This window comes from Lampetra fluviatilis, chromosome 16 (assembly GCF_964198595.1).
Source record: "Lampetra fluviatilis chromosome 16, kcLamFluv1.1, whole genome shotgun sequence".
Classification (NCBI taxonomy): Eukaryota; Metazoa; Chordata; class Hyperoartia; order Petromyzontiformes; family Petromyzontidae; genus Lampetra; species Lampetra fluviatilis.
The window spans coordinates 13,773,757-13,794,913 of NC_136290.1; the positions used below are offsets into that span (position 1 = coordinate 13,773,757).

At 46.2% G+C, this 21,157-nt stretch overlaps 1 protein-coding gene across 1 annotated transcript; it reads left to right on the top strand.

Annotated features, from left to right (window-relative positions):
* The first annotated feature begins 4,427 nt into the window (after positions 1-4,427).
* On the top strand, positions 4,428-19,796 carry LOC144936576 (NADH-cytochrome b5 reductase 3-like). Its single transcript, XM_078863797.1, has 9 exons — positions 4,428-4,611; positions 7,621-7,770; positions 8,382-8,454; positions 9,103-9,209; positions 11,989-12,118; positions 13,515-13,598; positions 14,138-14,223; positions 15,702-15,801; positions 16,318-19,796. Exons 1-9 carry the CDS (start codon positions 4,597-4,599, stop codon positions 16,488-16,490), a joined length of 918 nt encoding a protein of 305 aa, XP_078719923.1. The 5' UTR covers positions 4,428-4,596; the 3' UTR covers positions 16,491-19,796.
* Positions 19,797-21,157: the final 1,361 nt, after the last annotated feature.

The following is a 21,157-nucleotide window of genomic DNA, read 5'->3' on the forward strand; positions in this document are numbered from 1 at the left end:
CCCTGGGCACTTCTCAACGAGCTCGCTTTGTCCAATTTGTGTGATGATAAGAGATCAATAATATAACTAATAAACGGTGCTTTGTTTTAGGGTTTTGGTGACATGGGTTGATTGCGCGTTCACGCTTCGTTCTCTGTGTGTGTGCGCGCATTTTGGCGCACATCGGGCGTAAATGGGGCCTTGGCGGTGGCGCTTCTTGCAGACGTTCACGGGTGGAATGTAGCGGCCACCCTGGTCATCACTGCGGGAGTATTTTACCGTAATGACTCTCTACACTATCGCCCACCCTGGTCAACACTGGGGGAGTATTTTACCGTAATGACAGTCTGCGCCGTCCACTTCATGATGGATGTTAAAGATCCCCATAACGCCAATTGCAATGACGAACAAATTCACATTCATATTGTCTGTTTGAGCAAGTTCGTTAAGATAACAAAGAATACATGATGACTTGTCACACAATTGCGTGTATGTTGGGAGATGTAAAACGTGATGTATGGACGTTTGCGGATTTTTTCCTATCTCAGACGACCCATCATTACACTTGTCACTTTTTCATTCCGGAATGAATTCGGATTCAAATGTTGACTCGCACCACGGCGTTCCGGCTTGTTTCCACCTCTGTGTGCACGGCCGTAGCTGCATAGCACTTACATTTACGTTGACAAAGTAACGAATATTATTTTTCCATTAAATCAAAGTTATCATTTTCAATCCATCTAAATGTAAAAGGAATGCAATATTATTCCATATTCAAGGGCCATTGTGGTAGATGAAATAGTTTCTAACTTTTTGATTTTTCCCTCATCTTTATCGTAGGTGCCACCAAGGGAGATCAAATGACTCCCGAAAATGGTCGGGTATCTCAGATTGTCAAGAGATGCTGAGGCCGCAACCACCGAGAGCCTGGGTTCAACTCTGTGTTTCTGCCACTCGCGATGAACATAGGCTCTAACGTTTAGTGAGGTTACGGTGTCAGCCCTGTCACCACTTAAAACCCACTGCAGTGCATTATGTTCGCTTCTTTACTTAGTGTCGCTAACATTCCAGCTCGAAGAATTGAAAATAAACTGTTTGACTTCCACACAATGGACATCCCTCTGTGCGCGGGGTGTGCGCGGATGTGCAGCGACCACTGGTATGTGCATTAAAGAGGGTATAGTTGGCTAGGTACGGTGCTAAAGAAGTTCAACTTTCATGTGTACGTAAAAACACCCGCAGGCCATTGTCTACCACTACGGCACTGACCTGCAGGAGTACCAGCTCAACATTTCGCCTCTTAAATTTTTACGCCGATAGCATATTTTGATAACATTTGGAGAGAAGAAAAAAAACGAGAGATAAAATGTGGCTTTCTGGTAATTGCTGCCTGGATGGAAACCATGTTTGTGTCTTTGTGTTTTGAGGGCCTTTGGCAAGGCTTTCAAGGGATGAAGTCACACGAGAGATAACTCGAACTACAAGGGCGATCAGTAACATCAACATCTAGCTCGGCATCATTAATATCCGTAGCTGGAAACTCATCGTGTGCTTTCAAGTTTCAACCCGTAACTCTGGCACAACCGAGTCTTATCATCAGTTTCCCCGAAAAAGCCATCCGCAAACTGTGACGAGAGATGGAGCTCGTTTAATCCAAGTGACGGTTGCAGAGGAGGGCAAGGAATTTGTGGCCAAATCTTGATTTTGTATACGATAAATGATGGTGCCTCTGCACTGGGCATGACTCGAGGCGGCTCTGTCCACAATGCTGATCGTGCTGATCAGAACTCGAATTAAGTTTTGAAATCCACAAGGGTACAACAGTGTTTGGTGACGTGCATTGGATGAGCGCCAGTGGAGCGATCCAACATTATTAATTCATTTCGTGCGGTGGAATTACAGAGGACAAACAAGAGGCAGCGAGGCGACCCGATGAAATGTGGAGTGATGCTGTGGAAGAGGCACTAGGATGGCGGAAACTTCGGCAACAGATGTCGCATGATCCTCATCAGTGGGGGACTGTCGCCCGAGGTTAGTGGACCCAGGGGCCCCTGTAAAGGGGGCTGTGGTTCCCTGGTTTCAAGGATGTGGCGGTGAAAGACATGGACACACGTTTTGTAGCTTGACCCTCTACTTATTCATTACAGGTGGTAGATCAGTGGGATTTAATTCTCTAAGTATATCCAAAAGTGGGCGGATATCTGTTGTGCCAAAGTGCATATGGTTGGTGCCATCACCTTCTATGGCAATGGTTGGTGGATCACGCAGTGCATTTGTGAAACTACCCAGCCCACTGAGTTACAAAGAGTATGTGTCTAAATTACTTGAATGTGCTCAATTTAGTCAGACCTTGGAAGCTAAGCAGGTTTGAGCCTGACGTTGTGCAAGCCGGTCTCTGTGACTCTGTTGGTCTCCATGTGGGATGTTGTGGGCGACTGTGTGTCCATGGGTTTTTCTGTGAGACTATGGCTCTCTGTGTGATACTATGGGTCTATGTTGGTCTGTAAGATTTATGTGTGTTGTAAGCCTGGGTTGCGAAGTGGCCAGGAGATGGCTTCAAGCAAATGAACGTGCAAACTAGTTCAGACATAAATAACCGTGACTCCTGCAAGAAAATCAAACTACTCTTTAATGTCATTTGCCAAACATCCTAATGCAAGACCATCCTAAGAAATCAGTATTGAGACTCAAGTGAGCCTTTGCTGGATTAAGTACAGGGCAATGCAGTGTTATTAATTGCATATTTCCCAAGTGGTGAAAAGTGGAATGAACATTTTACAAGCAGGCAACGAGATTTAATCTCACTTAGCAATGTATTAAATATGCCATATAGTGGTGCATCATACATTAGCATTAAAGATGACAAACTGTGTACATTGGAGCATGCTCCATTAGCTACGCCACGGATTTAAAGTTAATGAAAATTGTTCACGTGACCCTCAGAAGCCTAGGGCGGCCATTAGGACTGCAAATTGCAAAATAAGCCGCCAAAGTGTCTGGGCTCTGCTAATTACTCGTAATTATAATTAAGGGGCCGAATTGTTGTAAGAGTAATTGAGTAGGCCTCGTCACCGTGGCAACGGCGGCAGCTAAGATCTTCTGGAAGAATCGCAGTTGTTTTGTAGGATTTTTTTTGTTTTCTTCTACGGCCGCCGGAAGATTTGAAGATCTCATTAGCATTGGGACGATCAGAATCTGATTAGCTGTGAAGCTCTTTGCTACAGATGTCCAGTAGGGGGCAGCGTCTAGATTATTTTTCTGTACTCTTTGGTTCTTTCGGTAAAGTCACGTAGATGTTAAATAAAATAAATCACGACGTTTCGGGTGCAACACAAGCATCCGTCATCAGGTGGGAAAGCATGGTCTGCTACTGAGGCAGTGGACCCTACCTGGTTAGCTAAAAACATAGTTTAGATTTATTTGTATATATTTATTTAGTTATGTATTTCCTATACTTTTCACTCCTATCGTGTTTTGTGATTGTTTGTTATTATAACGTTATGACCTGCCCCTTCTAAACATCTGTGAAACAGAGCTTTACAGCTCATCGGATTCTCCTGCAGTCTAACACACTCCTGCGGAGGGGAGGGAGCTGGTAGGAACGTTGGGTTGCTCGGTCAATGGCCAGGGTCAACGGCGGCGTGGTGTATTCCGCAAATATGCCCGACTGTGAGGGCGGGCACAAGCCGGCGTGAGTAGGTTAAACGTTGAGTTTTATAAGGGCACCACGGGGTGACCAGCCCCTCCCCCCACCCAGCCCCACCCCTCCCACCCTTCACCCAGCCCCTCCCCACCCTCCCCTCCCAGCCCCACCCTACCCACCCAGCCCCTCCCCACCCTCCCCACCAGCCCCTCCCCACCCAGCCCCTCCCTCCACACCCAGCCCCTCCCTGCACGACGGACGGACACAATAATCCCCTGTGGGCTGGTGTAACCAGGAGGTTCCTACCAGTATAAAGATTGTGAATCTGTTGTGATTCAACTGGGCAGTTCGGGGTCACTCCGGTAGAGACTGCCGCTTCTGGAAGACGCAACATTGACTACCGGTAGAGGCACAAAATAAAAGAAGCGTCTTCTGGCTTGGTAGAATCATCCGGAAGGTAACAACCATCATTCGGACGATAACAGCCAAATTCTTGGTTCTTTCGGTAAAGTCACGTAGAAGGGAAATAATAAAAGAATAAAAATAAAACATAATAAAATAAAATTCTCACGACTTTTCGGCAACGACGTTTCGACAAGCAGCTGCTTGAGAATTTTATTATGTTTTATTTGTATTATTTTATTATTTCCCTTCGAAATAGCATCCATCTTCCAGAAGGCAACATCCATCTTCCAGAAGGCAACATCCATCTTCCAGAAGGTATCTTACATCTTCCGGAAGCGAACATCCATCTTCCGGAAGCGGAATTCATCTTCCAGAATTGCGCCATAAAAACGGAGGCGCAGCAGCAGCATCATCAGCTGTAGCGAGAGTGTTGTGCTGGTGGTGCTGGTGGTGTTTGTTGTTGTAGTCGTCGTTTGAAGGTTGCCGTTAACAGCCTCTTTGGTTCCATTAACGCCGCTGTTCATTCAACTTCGGCACCCAACGGGTAACGCAGAGGGCAGGCGCCAGCCATGATTAGCAGCACGGTAAGGCGTCGATTTGAGGGCCCTTTTCGGTGGTGTCCGCATCGCCATCGCTGGGGCGTCTCGGCACCAACTTCACTTGACCTTGCCTGGCACCGTCCTCGGTTTTTTTTCCTAAGAACCCTCTCACATTCTTAAAGGAGTATTTTACTTTTAACGAGACGCACGAATTGCCCGCCCCCGTGTGCATTTTAAAGCGAGTACGCATGCGGCTTGTGGCGTAAATGTGTTCTTATTTTATTGATTTTAGTTTATCCCGGGGCGGGTTGTCGCGTGTGCTCTGTGGGGGTGGCAGGGCCGGTCAGGCCCGACCACGGTGGGCCCTCTTGAGAAGGTGTGGTTGGTGGTGGTAGTGGTGGTTCTTGTTGTACAGTTGCTTTTGTTTGCTGTGTTTTACTTATAGCAAACGGTCAATGCGCGTCGTCTCTCTCGCGCCTTCTTCTGTGTTTCCACTTGGTGTTTAATTACGGCGACGGCGCGCCCACGCCCAGTGCTCTGGTCCACACATTTTCCTCTCGCAATGGTTTGGGGGGCCAGGGGGGCAATGAGGCGTTGCCTGAGCCGATGGGGTGCGTGATGGTGATGGGAGATGATGGTGAGGAGATGCTTGTGTCGATGGTGGTGCTGGTGGGAAATGATAATAATAATGCCTTGTACGGTAACAACTTACTGCGGCGTTGAATTTAAATTGTTGGTGTCATTGAGAATGAATGTCCGCATTTTGGAGCAGATTCGCCTTCAGGACATTAATATCGTCATGCTTTATAGAGGCAGAGCTTAACCATTAACAAGGCAGACGATGTACACATTCGACTACTGCATTCGGAGTGGATTCTGTAAATATACAGATATATAAACAAATAAATACTCAGTGGGTATTGATTCCCCTCGTAAATTGAATGGCACGCTGTTTAGTAAGAGAGCCGTTGCACAACAGACGTATTCGTCGAGGACAGTGCCTTAGAAGAAATGTGTTTTTGAACTCACAAACGCCTGCATCTATCCTCAAAAGGAAGGTCTGCACGTCTTGCTACGGTATTTTTAGAGTTGCCCTCAGGCGTGAGTGCGGACAGATGATATTTAGCTTGTACAGTGTCATAGGGAGCCATCTCAGAATCAGAATATGTATTTGTCTTTGGAGGAATGCGATGAGCGATAAAGCTCCTTTTTCACAAATCCAGTCGGGGCAGGTCAGAACGTTCCAACAACAAAGGTAAACAAATCGCTTCACATTCTACCAATTAAACTTTTGTTGTCTTACCAGGTAAAGCCAGGAGCAAGCTGGCCAAGAATGGTAGCTCAACGAATGTGGCTTATCACGTGGATATTTATAGCGGCACAATAATCTAAACACTGCAAGAGGAGTAGGCTGAGCTAATTACAGATGCTTATGTTTATAACTGGAACGGTGAGTCGATGGATTGGAAGCCTCCCGAAGGCAGGAACCCCCCCCCCCACAGACCACGCCCACTATGCAGTGCGGGTTCATCAAGCCCCGCCCATCACCTCCCGTCCAGCAACACACGTGGGAACGTTGTTGTGATGACCCCCCCCCCCCCCCAGTTATTTCCATGTTATTATTCAAGTAAGCAATACAACGGAGAATAATCTTCCACTTAAATAATCGGATCGCCCATCACTAAATTGTACGTGTGTTGAACTTCTTTCGCATGGTGCGTAACCAACCGTGCTAATCGGAGTTGTGTTTAGCCGCTGTTCTATGAGTTTGCTAAATACATGGAGGTAGTTGTGGAGGTGGCAGCCCTTTTTTCTCTCTCGAGGTGTGACTGTCACACGGTGAATGAAAGGAGCTCGCTGCAGGCGTTTTGGATATGGAACGATGTTCGTGGCTTGTTTGAGTTCCCACCCAAAGTGGACCGCCCCTGCCTTTCAGGCCCCTTGGCACATCTCGTAACAGGAAGATGCTCAATTTAAAAGGAATTCGTCCTCCCACCCCGCCCTTTGGCGTGTGCTCTTTTTGTGGTCTGGGCGTGGACTTGAATTTGATTTCGTCGATGTCTGTTGGGACCAGTGTGTTTGCAGATTTTCCGCCGACGGGCGCTTGCTGTTGTTACACTCTTACTCGGCTGGCTCGGCAACAGAAACTTCTCGTATCCACTACACTCCAGCGGATATTATTTGTTAGTTCAGGATGCCAACCTGCGGGTACAGGAATACCTCGCACTTTCGTCTGGTTGGGGACCAGAGCATGGACGAATGTCAAAGCAGAGCCTTTATTTAGCTTGCTAATTTATTTTGGTGCATTTTGTGTTGTGTGTCAAACTGCTGACTTATTACATAAATAAGCCATGTTTTCTAAATCTGTAGATAACCATCACAATGACTCGTGTGTATTGTGAGTGATTTTAGAACTTTTGACAATGACGTCTAAATTGTGGAATCGCCGACTGATAATGATCTTAGTTGCACCTCTTTAAAAAAATCAGCCTTGTGTCTCGTTGAGGCATCTCTTCATCTCCACACACATCCTGAAGACTTTCAACAGCCTCAGGGTTTGCTGATTGGTGGTATGCACACCAGGGGTGAAGTTTATAATGACGAGCGTTCTACCATTGTGCTACAAGAGTAAAGATTTCGGTTGGTGCTTATTGCTTGGAATGACATGGATTCCTTGGATTATTTAACCTGACTGATTCTCACGACCTTTTCATCGAACAGTATGAGAGGTTATCTGTGTGGTATTGATTTTTATATTTGGTCTGTTTGAGCTGCCTTTAGTTTGCTTTTGCTTTATAAAATGTTTGAACTCCTTCTGAACCCCAAAGCTATGAGAAAAGTTGAGTTACACTTGCCTACCAGAGGCTGGCTTTGGGTGATTGATTTATTTTATCTCTTCGCATTTCAAACAAATTTGGGTGATTGTAACCATAAATTCCCTGGAAGCACGTGTTTGTGACGTACACCTCAGTGCGGCTGTGCCACGTACGCGGGGCGGTGGTATGCACCTGCATTTAACGTCCCCTCCTGCTTCCCACAAACCGCCACCCACAGACGACGAGCGTGGTGGTGGCCCTCGGGGTGATCGCTCTGACGACCGCGGGCGTGGTGGCTTACACCCTGTGGAACGCTCGCAAGCGCAAGTCGCCTGTACTCCTCAAAGACCCGGCCATCAAGTACCCGCTGCGTCTCGTTGACAAGGAGGTGAAGCTTGCACACGGATGTTACCGTGCTCGTGGCTGGCGGGGAGCTAACTAACGGACGTAAACTGGCTGCACGCTTGTCTTGGGCACTTGGTAGCCTCGAGGGAGGGATGGTGTGTGGCACTTTTGCTCTTAAAATTGATGGAAATTTGGTGGTCACAAAAACAGTAATCGGTACTGTGACGAAAGCATGCCAATTGTTACTTCGCTTATCTGCTTTGAATTCTAATTTGGTTGTACCTGCAGAAGAGTGAAAGGTGATTTGGACACTTCATTGGTTATTCATTCAGGGTGCGCTGGATACATTGCCAGGGCAGCTTGTTCAGAATTTCTGATATAATGAGATTAGTCTTTAAGGCGGTTTGGGTTGTAGATGTCTAGCCTGGGACAGTCCGAATACAGCGATTATGGAAACTAACCACCCCCTCGCCCTCAAGCGAAATTAATCTGCCGAGCACTGGAGCCAGTGTCTAATAGAGGTGCAGGACGGCTGGCCTAAAAATATTCTCCCGTTCCCAAGAAGTGTCCGTCAACCAACCGCGCTGGAGTGCAGATATTCGCGTGCATTTTCTGTAAATGTCAAATGTTCCATCCCCCCCCCCTCCACCGCAGATCATCAGCCATGACACGCGACGTTTCCGCTTCGCTCTGCCAACTCCACGGCACATTCTGGGCCTGCCCGTGGGTACGCACACAGACTCGTGGTTTCACCGCCGCCACCACCAAGAAGTCTCTCTCACTCTCTCTGTCAATCAAGATTTACAGTTTCTTTAAACTTGCTAATGCCCTCCAAACTAAGATTGAAAAAATTGCATTAACGCTGTCCGTCACGAATACATTAAGCGAGGGTCCACCAACATCTGTTTATCCGGTGTTGTATAAAGTGGCTTCACGATCAGGGATTTACTCTGTTGAACACTGGCCAAAGCCCTTTAAAGGGTTGCACAACCTTTTGGAGACTAAAACCAGTCATTAAGCGACCCGCCTCGGTGTCGGCGCTCTTGGCTGACATGAACGGGCGTCCCCCCCCTCTCCTCGCGAGACCGCATCACGTGCAACGTCATCATGTTGTGCGGCTTGAAACGTAACGTCATCGTTGCTAATTCATTAATTTGGAGGGACACAAATGCATGTTGGAAAGCTTTACAGGGCCCTTGCGTATGTATTCAGATTTAGAGCCGAGGATGAGGTGTTTGTGTAAGGGCTTACCGAGCTACAACTCGGTAAGCCCTCGCCAAGTTTATTTACAAGTGGTTGCGGTCGTGTGGATGTTTGCAGGAGGAGGAGTAAGACCACTCTGGCTGGTGTCTCTGCTTGTCTGTTGTACTCACAGGTCAACACATCTACCTGTCGGCCACGATCGACGGGAACCTGGTGGTGCGCCCTTACACGCCCGTAACGAGCGACGACAACAAGGGTTACGTTGACCTCGTCGTCAAGGTGAATGTCACGTGAACCTGTGAGCACTTGCAAGCAATGTCATGGCTCATGATAGATTTTTTTTTTTGGTTTTGGCCACGTAATGATCTGGCCAAACTTTGTTGTAAGACCCTCCGCCACCCGACGTAGCCAGAAAAATGTAACGTCTGTCAACGTGGAAGTTTTATTTGGTTTGAGTATGTTGGGTGGTGGGATGGTCTTGCAACACAAATTGGGCCACATCATTGAGGCTTAACCCAATCATTTATGAATCAATGTTTATTTGTGCTGTGCAGTTAATGAATAAATAAATGATTATTTCTAGAAAGCACAACTTGCATCCTGATCAAAGTGCCTCCACATACATGTATATAAAAAAAATCTATCCTAAAATCCAATAAGCCACGTTTCAAGTGAGGCATGTGACCCAATTCGATTAACAAGATTACAGCCAAAGTGGAGGTGTTGAGATTTAATTTATAGGTCCTAACTGTTTGAAAATGAAAAAAATATGACATGACTCGAGGGCAAACACCAATATTGGATTCACGCGAGACATGGAAAGATGCATTGATTGCATTGATTGAAGTTGATTCTTCGGCTTTACAATACATGTGTCCTATTGCGTTGTTAGATCAATAATGTACGATTAAATGTAAATGGTATGTTGAAGTTACATTTAGGCTAAAGGCGCAAAAAACATATATATGAAGCGATGCGAAAGAAAAGAGAAGTGACACGTATGGAAGGCAAAAAATTTGACTAAAAATTGTTGAATTGACGAAACGATGAAATGCTTAGAAGTATCTACTGTGTAGATTTGTGTAGATTCTACACAAAGCCTTCTCAGGTTTTGCATACAGGCTCCCATGTTTTGAGCTTGTAGGCTCCTGCAGGTTTTAATTTTGTGTGCTCCTGTGTCAAAAGTCTGTGATTTCCTGCTGAAATTAGCATCGAAGCAGTGCTCATATCCTGTTTACTGCCATGAGCCAGTGGTGGGAAATCCACATTCCTATGGGGGTAGGGGGGGTGAGTCTAGCCCAGGGGGTCCGCAACCTGCGGCTCTTTAAGGATGGCAGTGCGGCCCTTGAAATTCGAAAAGAATGGCTCTTCTTGTTATTTTGATTGCTGACCTCTGACCATGGGAGTCCAGTTCACCGTGGGAGTCCAGTTCACCATGGGCAGGGGTTGGCCACCTGTAGTTTCGGAGCCGCATGCGGCTCTTTCAGGATTGCTTTGTGATGTTATTTTTTGAGGACCTTCGTGTCAGAGGTCGCAAGCGGGTTTTGATTCCGTACCCGGCCGCACCAGGGTTGCAAACGGGTAGCCGGGTATCGGGTAGGGTACGGGTATCGGGTACCCGATTGCGACCTCTGCTTCGTGTACAGAATTCGACAAAAGATGTCTGCCCTTGTTGTTTTGGTTGCCTACCCCTGGTCTTGCCATAGGAGGAAAACCACTGACTTCTCCACAAAGTGGCATTCATTTTCTGGACCCCCGAAGGGATGATGGACTATTTCGACTGCCCCCCCCCCCCCCCCAAGTCAGGATTTGAAGTCGCAACCTTCGTGATTGGCGAGCCGCTCGCAACCATCCTGGGCACCGCAAAGCGTACATCTCTCAACTGCGGTCGAGCGAAATGCAAACCACTTTAAGAGTCCAGCTTTTGCTCGCTGTATATCCCAATGCATGTGCTTCATTACACAAGCTAGGCATAATTGCACCCATGTTGAAAGAAATAAATAAACGATGTATCTCATTACCTTTTAACAAATAAATAAATAACACAAACAGCTAACAAGATGACGCTGTCTTCCAAAGAGAGGGCAAAAGGTTTTCCGGAGCACTTTTACTTTTCTCCGTGCAACTCTTTAATTGTAGCACTTTTTTTCAGATTACACAGAACATAAAGCTGGGTTTGTTAATGTTGTTTTTGAATTAACGGTAACCAGATGAAGAAAACCCTTTGGCAATTCGCCCACGTAAAAAAGTTTACGGCATTAAACATGCACGTTTTGCCTTTTTCTAACTGAGAAACGAAGTGAGCCGTCAGTGTTGTCATGGTGAGCACACCAGACTTGTAATCCAGAGGTCACTGGTTTGATGCCATCTCCTTGGGTGTCAGCTGAACTAGGAGGGGAAATTGTCTTAAATTCCACCACCAGCAGCAGCTCTGTCCATCCCGCTGGTGTGATGGTGAGCACACTGAACTTGTAATCCAGAGTTCACTGGTTTGATGCCATCTCCCAGGGTGTCAGCTGAACTAAGCGGGGAAAGTGTCTTAAATTCCACCACCAGCAGCAGCTCTGTCCACCCTGCTGTACTGCACATCTGTGACAAAGAGCTTCATATCTCATCGGATTCCTACAGTCTAAATAAAGATTGTGACGCTGTACAAGTGGGCACATCGCAGTCAAAGAGCAGGTCGAGTCTGTGGTGTGGTGAAGCGTGACTACGCCACTTTGAAGACGTCTCTTCGGCGTGGAAGAGTAGACCAATGCCCCTCTTCGTGGAAGCTCTTTTGCCAGCAGTGGCGTGACCAAGGAAAGCAATTTCAGAGTTGCACCTTTACCCTTTAACTGAAGCACGAGGCCGACATGCGCTTGGCCCACCGTGCCGTCTGTACGTTAGCGCACGGTGCCAAACGGCATGTTCACTCAATCTGCGCTGGAAACGGTAAGCGGCCCCTGACCGTAGCAACTGCAAATCGCTTCTGAAAACGGCTGGCCGGTATTGCTGGGTGTCGTTAACAACTCGTCGTTAAACCTACGAAACGCGCGTGGCTTGTGTTGTACTGTAGGTGTACCTGAAGGGTGTTCACCCCAAGTTCCCCGAGGGAGGCAAGATGTCCCAGTACTTGGACAGCCTGCCGCTGGGTGACGCGATCGAGTTCCGCGGGCCGAGCGGTCTGCTGGTTTATAACGGCAACGGTAAGGGCCCCGCCGCCCGTCTCACTCGCCATCTGCTGCACGCGTTTATCGCCAAGCTCCACGTAAAGCAGCGCTCTGCTTTGCACCGTTGCCACACGAATAACGAATGTACTTGCGCGTGTTGGTTATTGTTACGCGTGTCCACGTATGAACGTTGCCAAAAATGGAAGCGCAGAGGTTAATGTGCTGAGGTTCTGTATTTTATTCAGATGGGTTCTCAACTGGGACTGCTTTGATGGCCTTGGCCCAGTCACCAATGATGTCGAGATCCCACCCATAGGCTTACAAAGAGACCCATAAACTCGCATGAAGAACTGTTGTCTCATGTAGATTATGTTGTAATTAAGTGTGGCAAGTTGATGGTCAGAGCCCATTCTCCAATAACTGCACACAAAAAAAAACATCCCGTTAAATTTGCTTCTCCGATTAATATGGTCAAATCACAGCTGTGCATATAAAATTCTTAGGCGTTGACTGTCACATGTTGGATGGCAAAGTGCTGCCCCCTCCTGTGTGCACCAGAACTTACTTAAAGGGATCTTAAAATAAGTTCTGCGATATCCGCTTCCGCGTGCCGTTCTTGAACACGAAGGGTTGCACTGCCCAGTGAGAGATCTGTTTCTTTTGATGTGTTGTATTTTAAAATGTGACTCTCCACGCTCTATGAATAGTTGTCATGATTATAGTTATTTAAAAACGAACACGATATACGCTCATGCCAATGGAGCTATGCACTTTTTAAAATCTAAATTGAAAACTCATTTCTTTCTAACTGCTTTGTGTGTTTAGTTTGTTGTCCTTCCCCCCCGCACCTCCAATTAGCGATGCTGGCTATGTACGTTGTGAAAGAAGTTATAGATACATAAACGCCAGCATGTTCCGTCTCACTCCCACACACGATAAAACATTGCGCACATTTACTTTGAGCCGTTGTGTAAATTAGTTGAGACCACGGCAATAACGAACGTCGCACATGGCGCCAGGGTAGTTCTAACCGCACTTCTATGGCACAAGCCACAAGATAGCGGACGCTCTATCCTGCTTGATGGGCAGCATCAGATGGCTAAAAATAACTTCGCACAGACGTGTCACGTTTCACAAAGATGTCGGTAACGCGCCACTAAAGGCCCTTTGGGGTCATCCCATATCCATGTATTTATTTTTAATCGGAACATCATTATATTTTAATGCGCGTGTCTCATTACATAGTAATTTAATGTCAATAATATGTTGTCATTTATGAATTTGATTTCATGCCTTTTTATTTGCGTTTCTTTTTCAAGAAAAATCTGTTTAAGAATATATATTTTTAAAATATATCGCCTTTGAACTCCATCTTTATTGCCTTATATCTTTTTAAAATATTTTCGTTGGTCTCTTTTGGTCTCCTGTCAAGGTGAATTTGCCATCCGTCCGGACAAGAAGTCGGAGCCTAAAATTAAAAAGGTTACCAAGGTTGGGATGATTGCCGGTGGCACAGGTCAGTCGAGCTGCTGTCTGTCACATCGCGTCTAAATGCCATGTTTGCATAATGAATGTTAGCCTTCGGAAGAAGAAGAAAAAAACCTATTATAAATAATTACACAAACTTGATGCAGGACTTAATTTATTGCAGGTTATTTTAATGTTTTCCTTTTATGTGTTGCTAAGGGGATTCTGCTGCCACGGACTTGCCATGCGGCATGGCCTCTGTACATCCAGCAGCAGTATAATGGGTTTCACCAGTCAATCAGCGGGTCGCATGTGGTGGGGTACAGTGTGGGTACTTCCACAGTTTTTTAAGATGGAAGAGTAGGCCAAATACCATATAGAGGGCCGCCGCTCTAGAGTTCTCTCTACTAATTCAAAGGGTGGGGCGGGGGTCCCCTTCAGTGGCATGAGAAAGCAATGGCAGGGCTGCACCTTGGCCTTTTGCCTTGCGTGTTTGCCGAGAGAGAGGTAGTTGCTACAACACGGGTTCATTTGAATTCGCTTGAGGCTTTGGCGATGTCGTCCGTTGTTGTTTTTTACATTGAGCAGGGATCACCCCGATGCTGCAGCTTGTTCGACAGGTGATGAAGTCTTCTGACGACCACACCACTTGCTTGCTGATCTTCGCTAACCAGGTACAGGCAGACGGGGGAATGTTTTGGCTTTATTATAATCTAGTTTTGTATTGGTTCCCAGTTGGTATGTCAATTATTCACCCCGCTCCCATCGTAAGTCAATGTATTGTTGCAATGTGGGGTTGTGATTCGTAAAAAAATTTCCTTGTGTAGTGCCTCTTGTGGCTGTAGGGGCCCCATAAAGTAATTGCAGCATACAAATACAAATTAATTGTCCCTAGCATGCTTGATTTCATGCATGTACGTTGAGCATAATAATTTTTTTCAATTGGAAATCGATGCCTCGTTTCTGCCTTTGTTGGCAGTCATCGTGACAATGCGTTGATGAACATTGGCCAGAGATTCCGTACCATATAATCCTACCACTTTTTAAGCAATCATTAAACCTCACGAACATTTCACATTTTAATTGTACGGTGAAAACATGATTATACATCTTAAGCTGTGAATATTTTTTTCTGCGGTTTATGGCTGTTGTTTTGCCAGCTCGTACTCGGGACTGATATATATATCCGCTCATGTTTTTGCAGTTATTAATACAAATCAGCAATCATGGTGAATGTGAAAAATAAATTGGGCAACACACAAAAAAGGCACCCATACAAACGAAACAATAAAAAATCAACGTGGAAGAGGGCGACATTTCAAGCTTGTCAGCAGCCGCGCTGCTGTTTTTTGGAAACGTCTTGCGTGTCGTGCCGCGGGAGTACATCTTCTCACGGCCGTGACCGCTGGCAACTTGTGACAAGTGTGACAAACTGGCTGGAAAGTGACATTTAGCACCAGAAAAACAAAACCAAAACCACATGTAGTGTTTGAGCTTCCTCGCCTCCTGAAGGGGGGAAAGCTGTGCTCGTGGCAGCAGTCCAACCCGCTCGCGCTGTGACCAACGAGCGTGCTCCGTCTCGCTCCTGACGACGCTCGCTCTCGCCGCGAGCAAGTGACACATTAATGATGAACATCTTGGGCTGTATTTTTAAAATGTGTTTTTTATTGTGCCATTTTTTTTTTTCTTTTATAAAACTGCACGAGCAAACAACACGCAGTTGTTTTGACCGATATGCCGGCGTTGTATATATTTTTTGGGATCGTCTTTTTCCTACTTGCCGCTTAACGCCCGTCCGGCCACCCGCTTGCCATGCCTGCCCATCCACCCCACCTTACACTCTACCTCTTTTAAACTAAACGGTTTTTTTCGAGGTAAGGCCCACTGAGCTATGTAGCTCTTTTTCAGAAGCAACCTGGCTACAAATGATAGCTCAACGAATTGGCTTAGTGTGGAAATGTATAGCCAAATACTCTTAAACTCATGTTTCTAAATGTGATGGGAAAAACCGGAGTGCCCAGAAAAAAATCCAATCGCCCACGGGGAGAACATGCAAACTCGAAATATACAACAGGCGTCAGGGTCAGGATCGACCCCACAACCTCTTGTATACCGGGCGTGGGAATTAACATCTCGCCATCTCTTTTCCCAGACGGAGAAGGACATCCTGCTCCGTGATGAGCTGGAGGAGATCCAGGCACGTCACCCCAACAAGTTCAATCTGTGGTTCACGCTCGACACCGCCACGGAAGGTACGTCGGGGTGTGCTGCTTGGGATGAATCCACCAATCCATCCTCGCCCTCCCCTTACCACCTGAAAGTCGATGAATTTCCACGATACAGGATCACGATTTAATTAAATGAATCTATTCTTTCTTGTCTCGTATGCGCCATCCATTTTGTACTGCTTGTCTCATGTTTAGTCTCATTCTCTCACCCTGAATTTAACATTTATATATAAGTAAATAATGTAAATGTGTACAGTTCGATGCACGTGTGTTTGGCTCCAGAATCGATTTTTATCGGCAAATCAATGGATCTTTGCTTGCCTGGGGTAATTGTGGAGGCCCAAGGCCCTCAATATGATGTTCAAAAGTAACGGATTACCACAATTGTGTTTTGTATTATTGCTCCATTAATGTCACAATTGTTTCTCCTCGCATGGGATGATTGAACTGTGATCGCTTGGGTGCGAGGACTTGTACGTGAGCGCTTGTGTTTAGATCCCGCCGTTCATTCGGGCACCTCTGTTTGATTCTTCCCGACAGATTGGGATTTCGGCAAGGGTTTTGTGACAGCCGAGATGATCCGCGATCACCTTCCCCCTCCGGCGGATGATGTCCTCATCCTCATGTGCGGCCCTCCTCCGATGATCCAGTTTGCCTGCTACCCGAACCTCGACAAGCTCGAGTACACGCAGGCCATGCGCTTCTCCTACTGAGGGCCTGCGCCGCCGCTCAACCAGCCATGGATGGCACCGTCGTATTAACGCCGCTCGAGCAGTTTTCATAGGTAGCTGTGAAAAGGGAGTGAAACCAAAAAAAAAACAATGGTGCTTGTTTTTACGCTGATGAAAGAAATCCACGATTTAAAGCTTTCGTGACTGCAGGGATTCATCTTCTTGGTTCTTTTGGTAAAGTCACGTAGAAGGGAAATAATAAAATAAAAAAAATAAAACATAATCAAATAAAATTCTCACGACGTTTCGGCCACAACGCAAGCAGCCGTCCTCAGGTGAAGACGCTGTCTTTCCGACAGCTCTGTTCTTCACCTGAGGACGGCTGCTTGCGTTGTGGCCGAAACATCGTGAGAATTGTATTTTATGTTTTCTTTTTATTTTATTATTTCCCTTCTACGTGACTTTACCGAAAGAACCAAGAAGATGAAAGAAATCCTCATCGCGGTTGCTCAGTGTCGCACCTAAAGCAGCAGGGCCCTGTTCCAAATTTGGAGAAATGAAATCGATTAATTGAAACGACCAATTGCCCCAAAACTGGTTTACAAATGCACACATTCAGGCCAGTCCTATGTTCCCCTGTTGTGCTGCACAGGGACAAGCTGCCATTGTGGGATCCCCTAGGATAAAAAAAAAACTGCTCTGATATTTGATTATGTTATGGGCGCAATTCAAATGGAACTTAATTTTTGTTTCATTAAAGTTAACTTCATAAAGGAAAGCTCTTGCTGCCAGGAACTTTGACCAGATGGTTTTTGTATTCCTGATGGATTGCCTCCCGGGGTTTGTTTTCTTTAGTTGTGAGATGAAGCTAAGAGCCACGTCACAGTCGGCCTTTGAAACTTGGTCACCAGCCCACCGCGCCGCCCTCGCAACGCGCCAAAAGCCGCACGCACTGCGCGAGCCTGAGGACCGACGGAACGGTCGGCGTGTTTTGCATGCTTCCTGCACTCATTATATCAGCAGCTGCCGTGCTTTTCAAAGAGCTGCCGGCAATTAACACAATCCTCGAGCCTTAAGAGATGGACGTACCGACGAACCACTTGAGCGCAGTGTAGATGGCGATCCACCAATTTTTCCTGGGTGGTCCCACAGCGACGCGACGTAGCAAATTGCCATGCAAAAAAATTGGGACGAGATGGCCTCCTTCACGTGTGCACCGTGACTGGGATTTTCGTTTTTTTTATTAGAACGCAAAATAATATTATATAGGAACCATTACTCAAGCGGGTGGTTGAATGTGTCCCATTGCTTGCATAAGACTGTAGCCCAGAAAAGTCCATCGGCTTCCGAGCTGCAGCCTGCCAGCTTGCAGGCTCCGATAATAGCGTATTGTTTTGAATCTACTTTTAGGCCAAAGTTTTGTTTACGTAAATGCGGTTTACTCCAATGCCAAGCGGAGGGTGACCAGCGCTACCGTCTGGAGCTGGCGAGCGTCACCCGCTTGTCACGCCCACACGGAACGCTCGGACCTCAATCAAGACGGGGTGAAGCCGGTGCGGCTTTGTCCGATGTGCCCGATTTGCATGGTAATCGGAAACTGCCGTCGGATATTGCTTTGGCTCCCTTGTTAGTAGGCATGTAACACTCTGTCCCCATCGGCATTCAATGGATTGCCGTGATTGGAGGGGTGGGGTTCACAATTCAATACCATGATTGATTTTTGTTGCCACTGCGGTGTGTCTAGTGCCTCTAGTGCCTGTAGAGAATTACATGAACCGATCGACATCTGGTAATATTGTAATATCACGATTCTTGTACACGCAATCTATTGCACGTGTCGTTATGTGCAAAGTATTTATATTCATCCATCGATGCATTGTTACACGCCTATTAGGTCAAGTAATAACATGCAAAGAAACCGTACAGTTTTAAGTTCATCCGTCCAGCATTCGACCAAGGTGATTGTTTCTCCGAGCCGAAGAGAGCGTGTGTAGATTGAAGTCGGACTTGATAAACAAAACGGATAAATGTATACAACCTACGATGATTATTATTTCATTCTAGATTTGAAGTTTTCGTGACTGCAAGGATCCATTCTCTTGGTTCTTTCGGTAAAGTCACGTAGGTAAAGAAAATAAAAAAGATAAAAAGAAATATTTTCTTTTTATATATTTTTTTTACATACGTGACTTTACCGAAAGAAAAAATAGTGGTGATTATTATACCATATTAATAATATATCCATATTATACAACAACAAAAATTCATCGTTATTTCAGTTTAATATTTGCTTTCAATGTGTGGTTTACCCATGTTAAGTGCGAGATGCGCTAAATGTATTTTTTTGAAAATCCGTTTATCATTATTCTTATTCTGTGCCCCACCATCCTGGCATTCCATTACGTGTAAAACGCGAGCGTCTTTGACGTGTTTAATTTGATCGCGCTCATTTCCGTCGTGCCTTTTAATTAAACGTGCACTAAATTGGCCGCCCGAGGTTAGCGATTTAAATGTTTTTGTTCGTCGTTCCCGATGTTGCTTTGCTCTCCGCTGAACGTTGAGCGTTGATAAAAGCCAAGGGGGTGTGGTGCACTTTTCTGTATTTCACGCGTGCTGGCATTTGAAGTGAACCCCGTTTGCTCTAAATATACTCCCCATCAAAAAGCGTTTGTCTGATTTAATCGCCCTCCCCCCCCCCCTTAATTAATGGAGGAGTTCTCAACCTGTTAAGTGGTGGTATCCCCCCCTTCCCCCCAATCAACACCACTGCTCCCTCCTTCCCGCTCACTCATGGCGCTCGTACTGCTGCATTGGCGCGCCGTGAGTTTCTCGGGCTTACCGATCGCCCTGAGTGGATGTCCTCTGGCGTTTCCCTTCGGCTGCTGCTCCACTGCTAGTCTCGACCACTGGCCTGCCATCCCTTGTTGGCACCGTGTGGCCTGCTCAGGCCCACATCCAATTAAAAGCAACAACCCTCGATGCCCGCTTTCCTCGCCAACGGCCGATCACCATCGTCGGTTTAAACCTAAAACCGGCTTGAAATTCTATCACAATGACGGGACTGCCTGTACACACAACTATCGCGTGTGGAATCTTCCTCTGATGAACTCCACGTGGCTCAAATCTCTTGTGTGCAGGATGTAGTGACCCATCCATTGACCTTCATTCGTTCTGCACGGTATCCATGCTGCAGCCTGTGCCCCCGGGTTGAAAACCGTTGCTTTAATAAATGCTACTTGTGTTGTGGGGTGCGATGCAAGTAATGTTGAATTGTGATAATAGCCAGTGGAGTAGTTGTACTGCTTTGTGTGTTTTTGTTTCTCACCACATTAAAAGCCAAAGAAATTGTGGTTTTTTTTCATTTTCAAATGTTTACACATTTTAAACATCTATTAGAAAGCTTGTTTATTTCCTATTTAGAAGATTAAAACAAGACGGCAGCTGTAGCACCGTCACACGGGCTGATTTCGTCGCTCCATCGTCGGTTTCGACCACGTGTCCTGCCCAAGCCCGAACCCACTCGCTTTTCTCAACACAATGATGTCTTAAAATCGCTTTTACGTTCTCGCATCCATGTGTGATCCATATTATCGCAGCAGGCAAATGTGCTGGCGCATGCACAATGCAACGATTATAGATGCAAACGTGAGTTTAAATGTGCGTGGGTTGTGTGTGTATGGCGCCACGCTGGGCTTAATAGGCGCTCGCTAACAGCACTTGCCCCAGCAGTGTGTTTAAGGCTGTACGGAAGGCGTTTGTGAACGTGTCCGAGTGTCGTCGCTGCCTTGGCTGTAAGAGCTGCGTGTACGGCAACATAACTGGGGGCCATATTTTTTGGAAGTGCGCATTTGGGTGAAATTGCCACAGCACTTTTCAATGTGCCAAATGAGCATCAATGTTAGGGTTGTTTTTTTATTTAATATATCGCATATTTAACATGAACACATTGCATAACATCAGTTTTCAACTATCAAATGGAGAGGACACATTTTCACCGATATTTGGACCCAAAGCGTCATGGGTTATTGATATGTCGGGGTTTATTGTTGGCGGACAAAGCTCGGCAAACTTACATTTTTATTAAAGCTTTCGTGACTGCAGGGATTCATATTCTTAGTTATTTCGGTAAAGTCATGCAGAAGGGAAACAATAAAATAATAAAAAAATATAAACAATCGCATTCTCACGACGTTTCGATTGCAACGCAAGGCAAACTTGTTCTCACAGACACAGCATCCCCCCCACCCGTCTTCCATCACATTGATTTGAATAAAATAAGCATACTTTTATACTCGTCTCCTTCACATCAACGTCTCTCCGCATCAACATAAACAATAATTTCTCACACAAACCCATCTGCATGCACGCGCGCCCTTCTGTGCCTATAATTTCAGCAGAATTGATTGAAGACGAGCAACACCCTGGATCGATATCGACGTGCCAGGTGTCGGCAGTCCGGTTTTGTTTAATCGATGGCCAATGCTGGTTTAGAATTCCCGTGTTAGCCACCAGAGGGCGCAGTCCGTAACACCACGCCAGCTCGCCATGGAGATTAATGACGTCACGCGATATTGGACGATTTTTGACCCCCCCTCATCACATAGCTTCACAGTCAGACCCCCCCCCCTGAAATATGACGTCACAAAGCTCTGCCCCCCCCCCCCAAAAAAAAAACATGCTTCAAATCGCTTTAAACTATTGTCATTGTA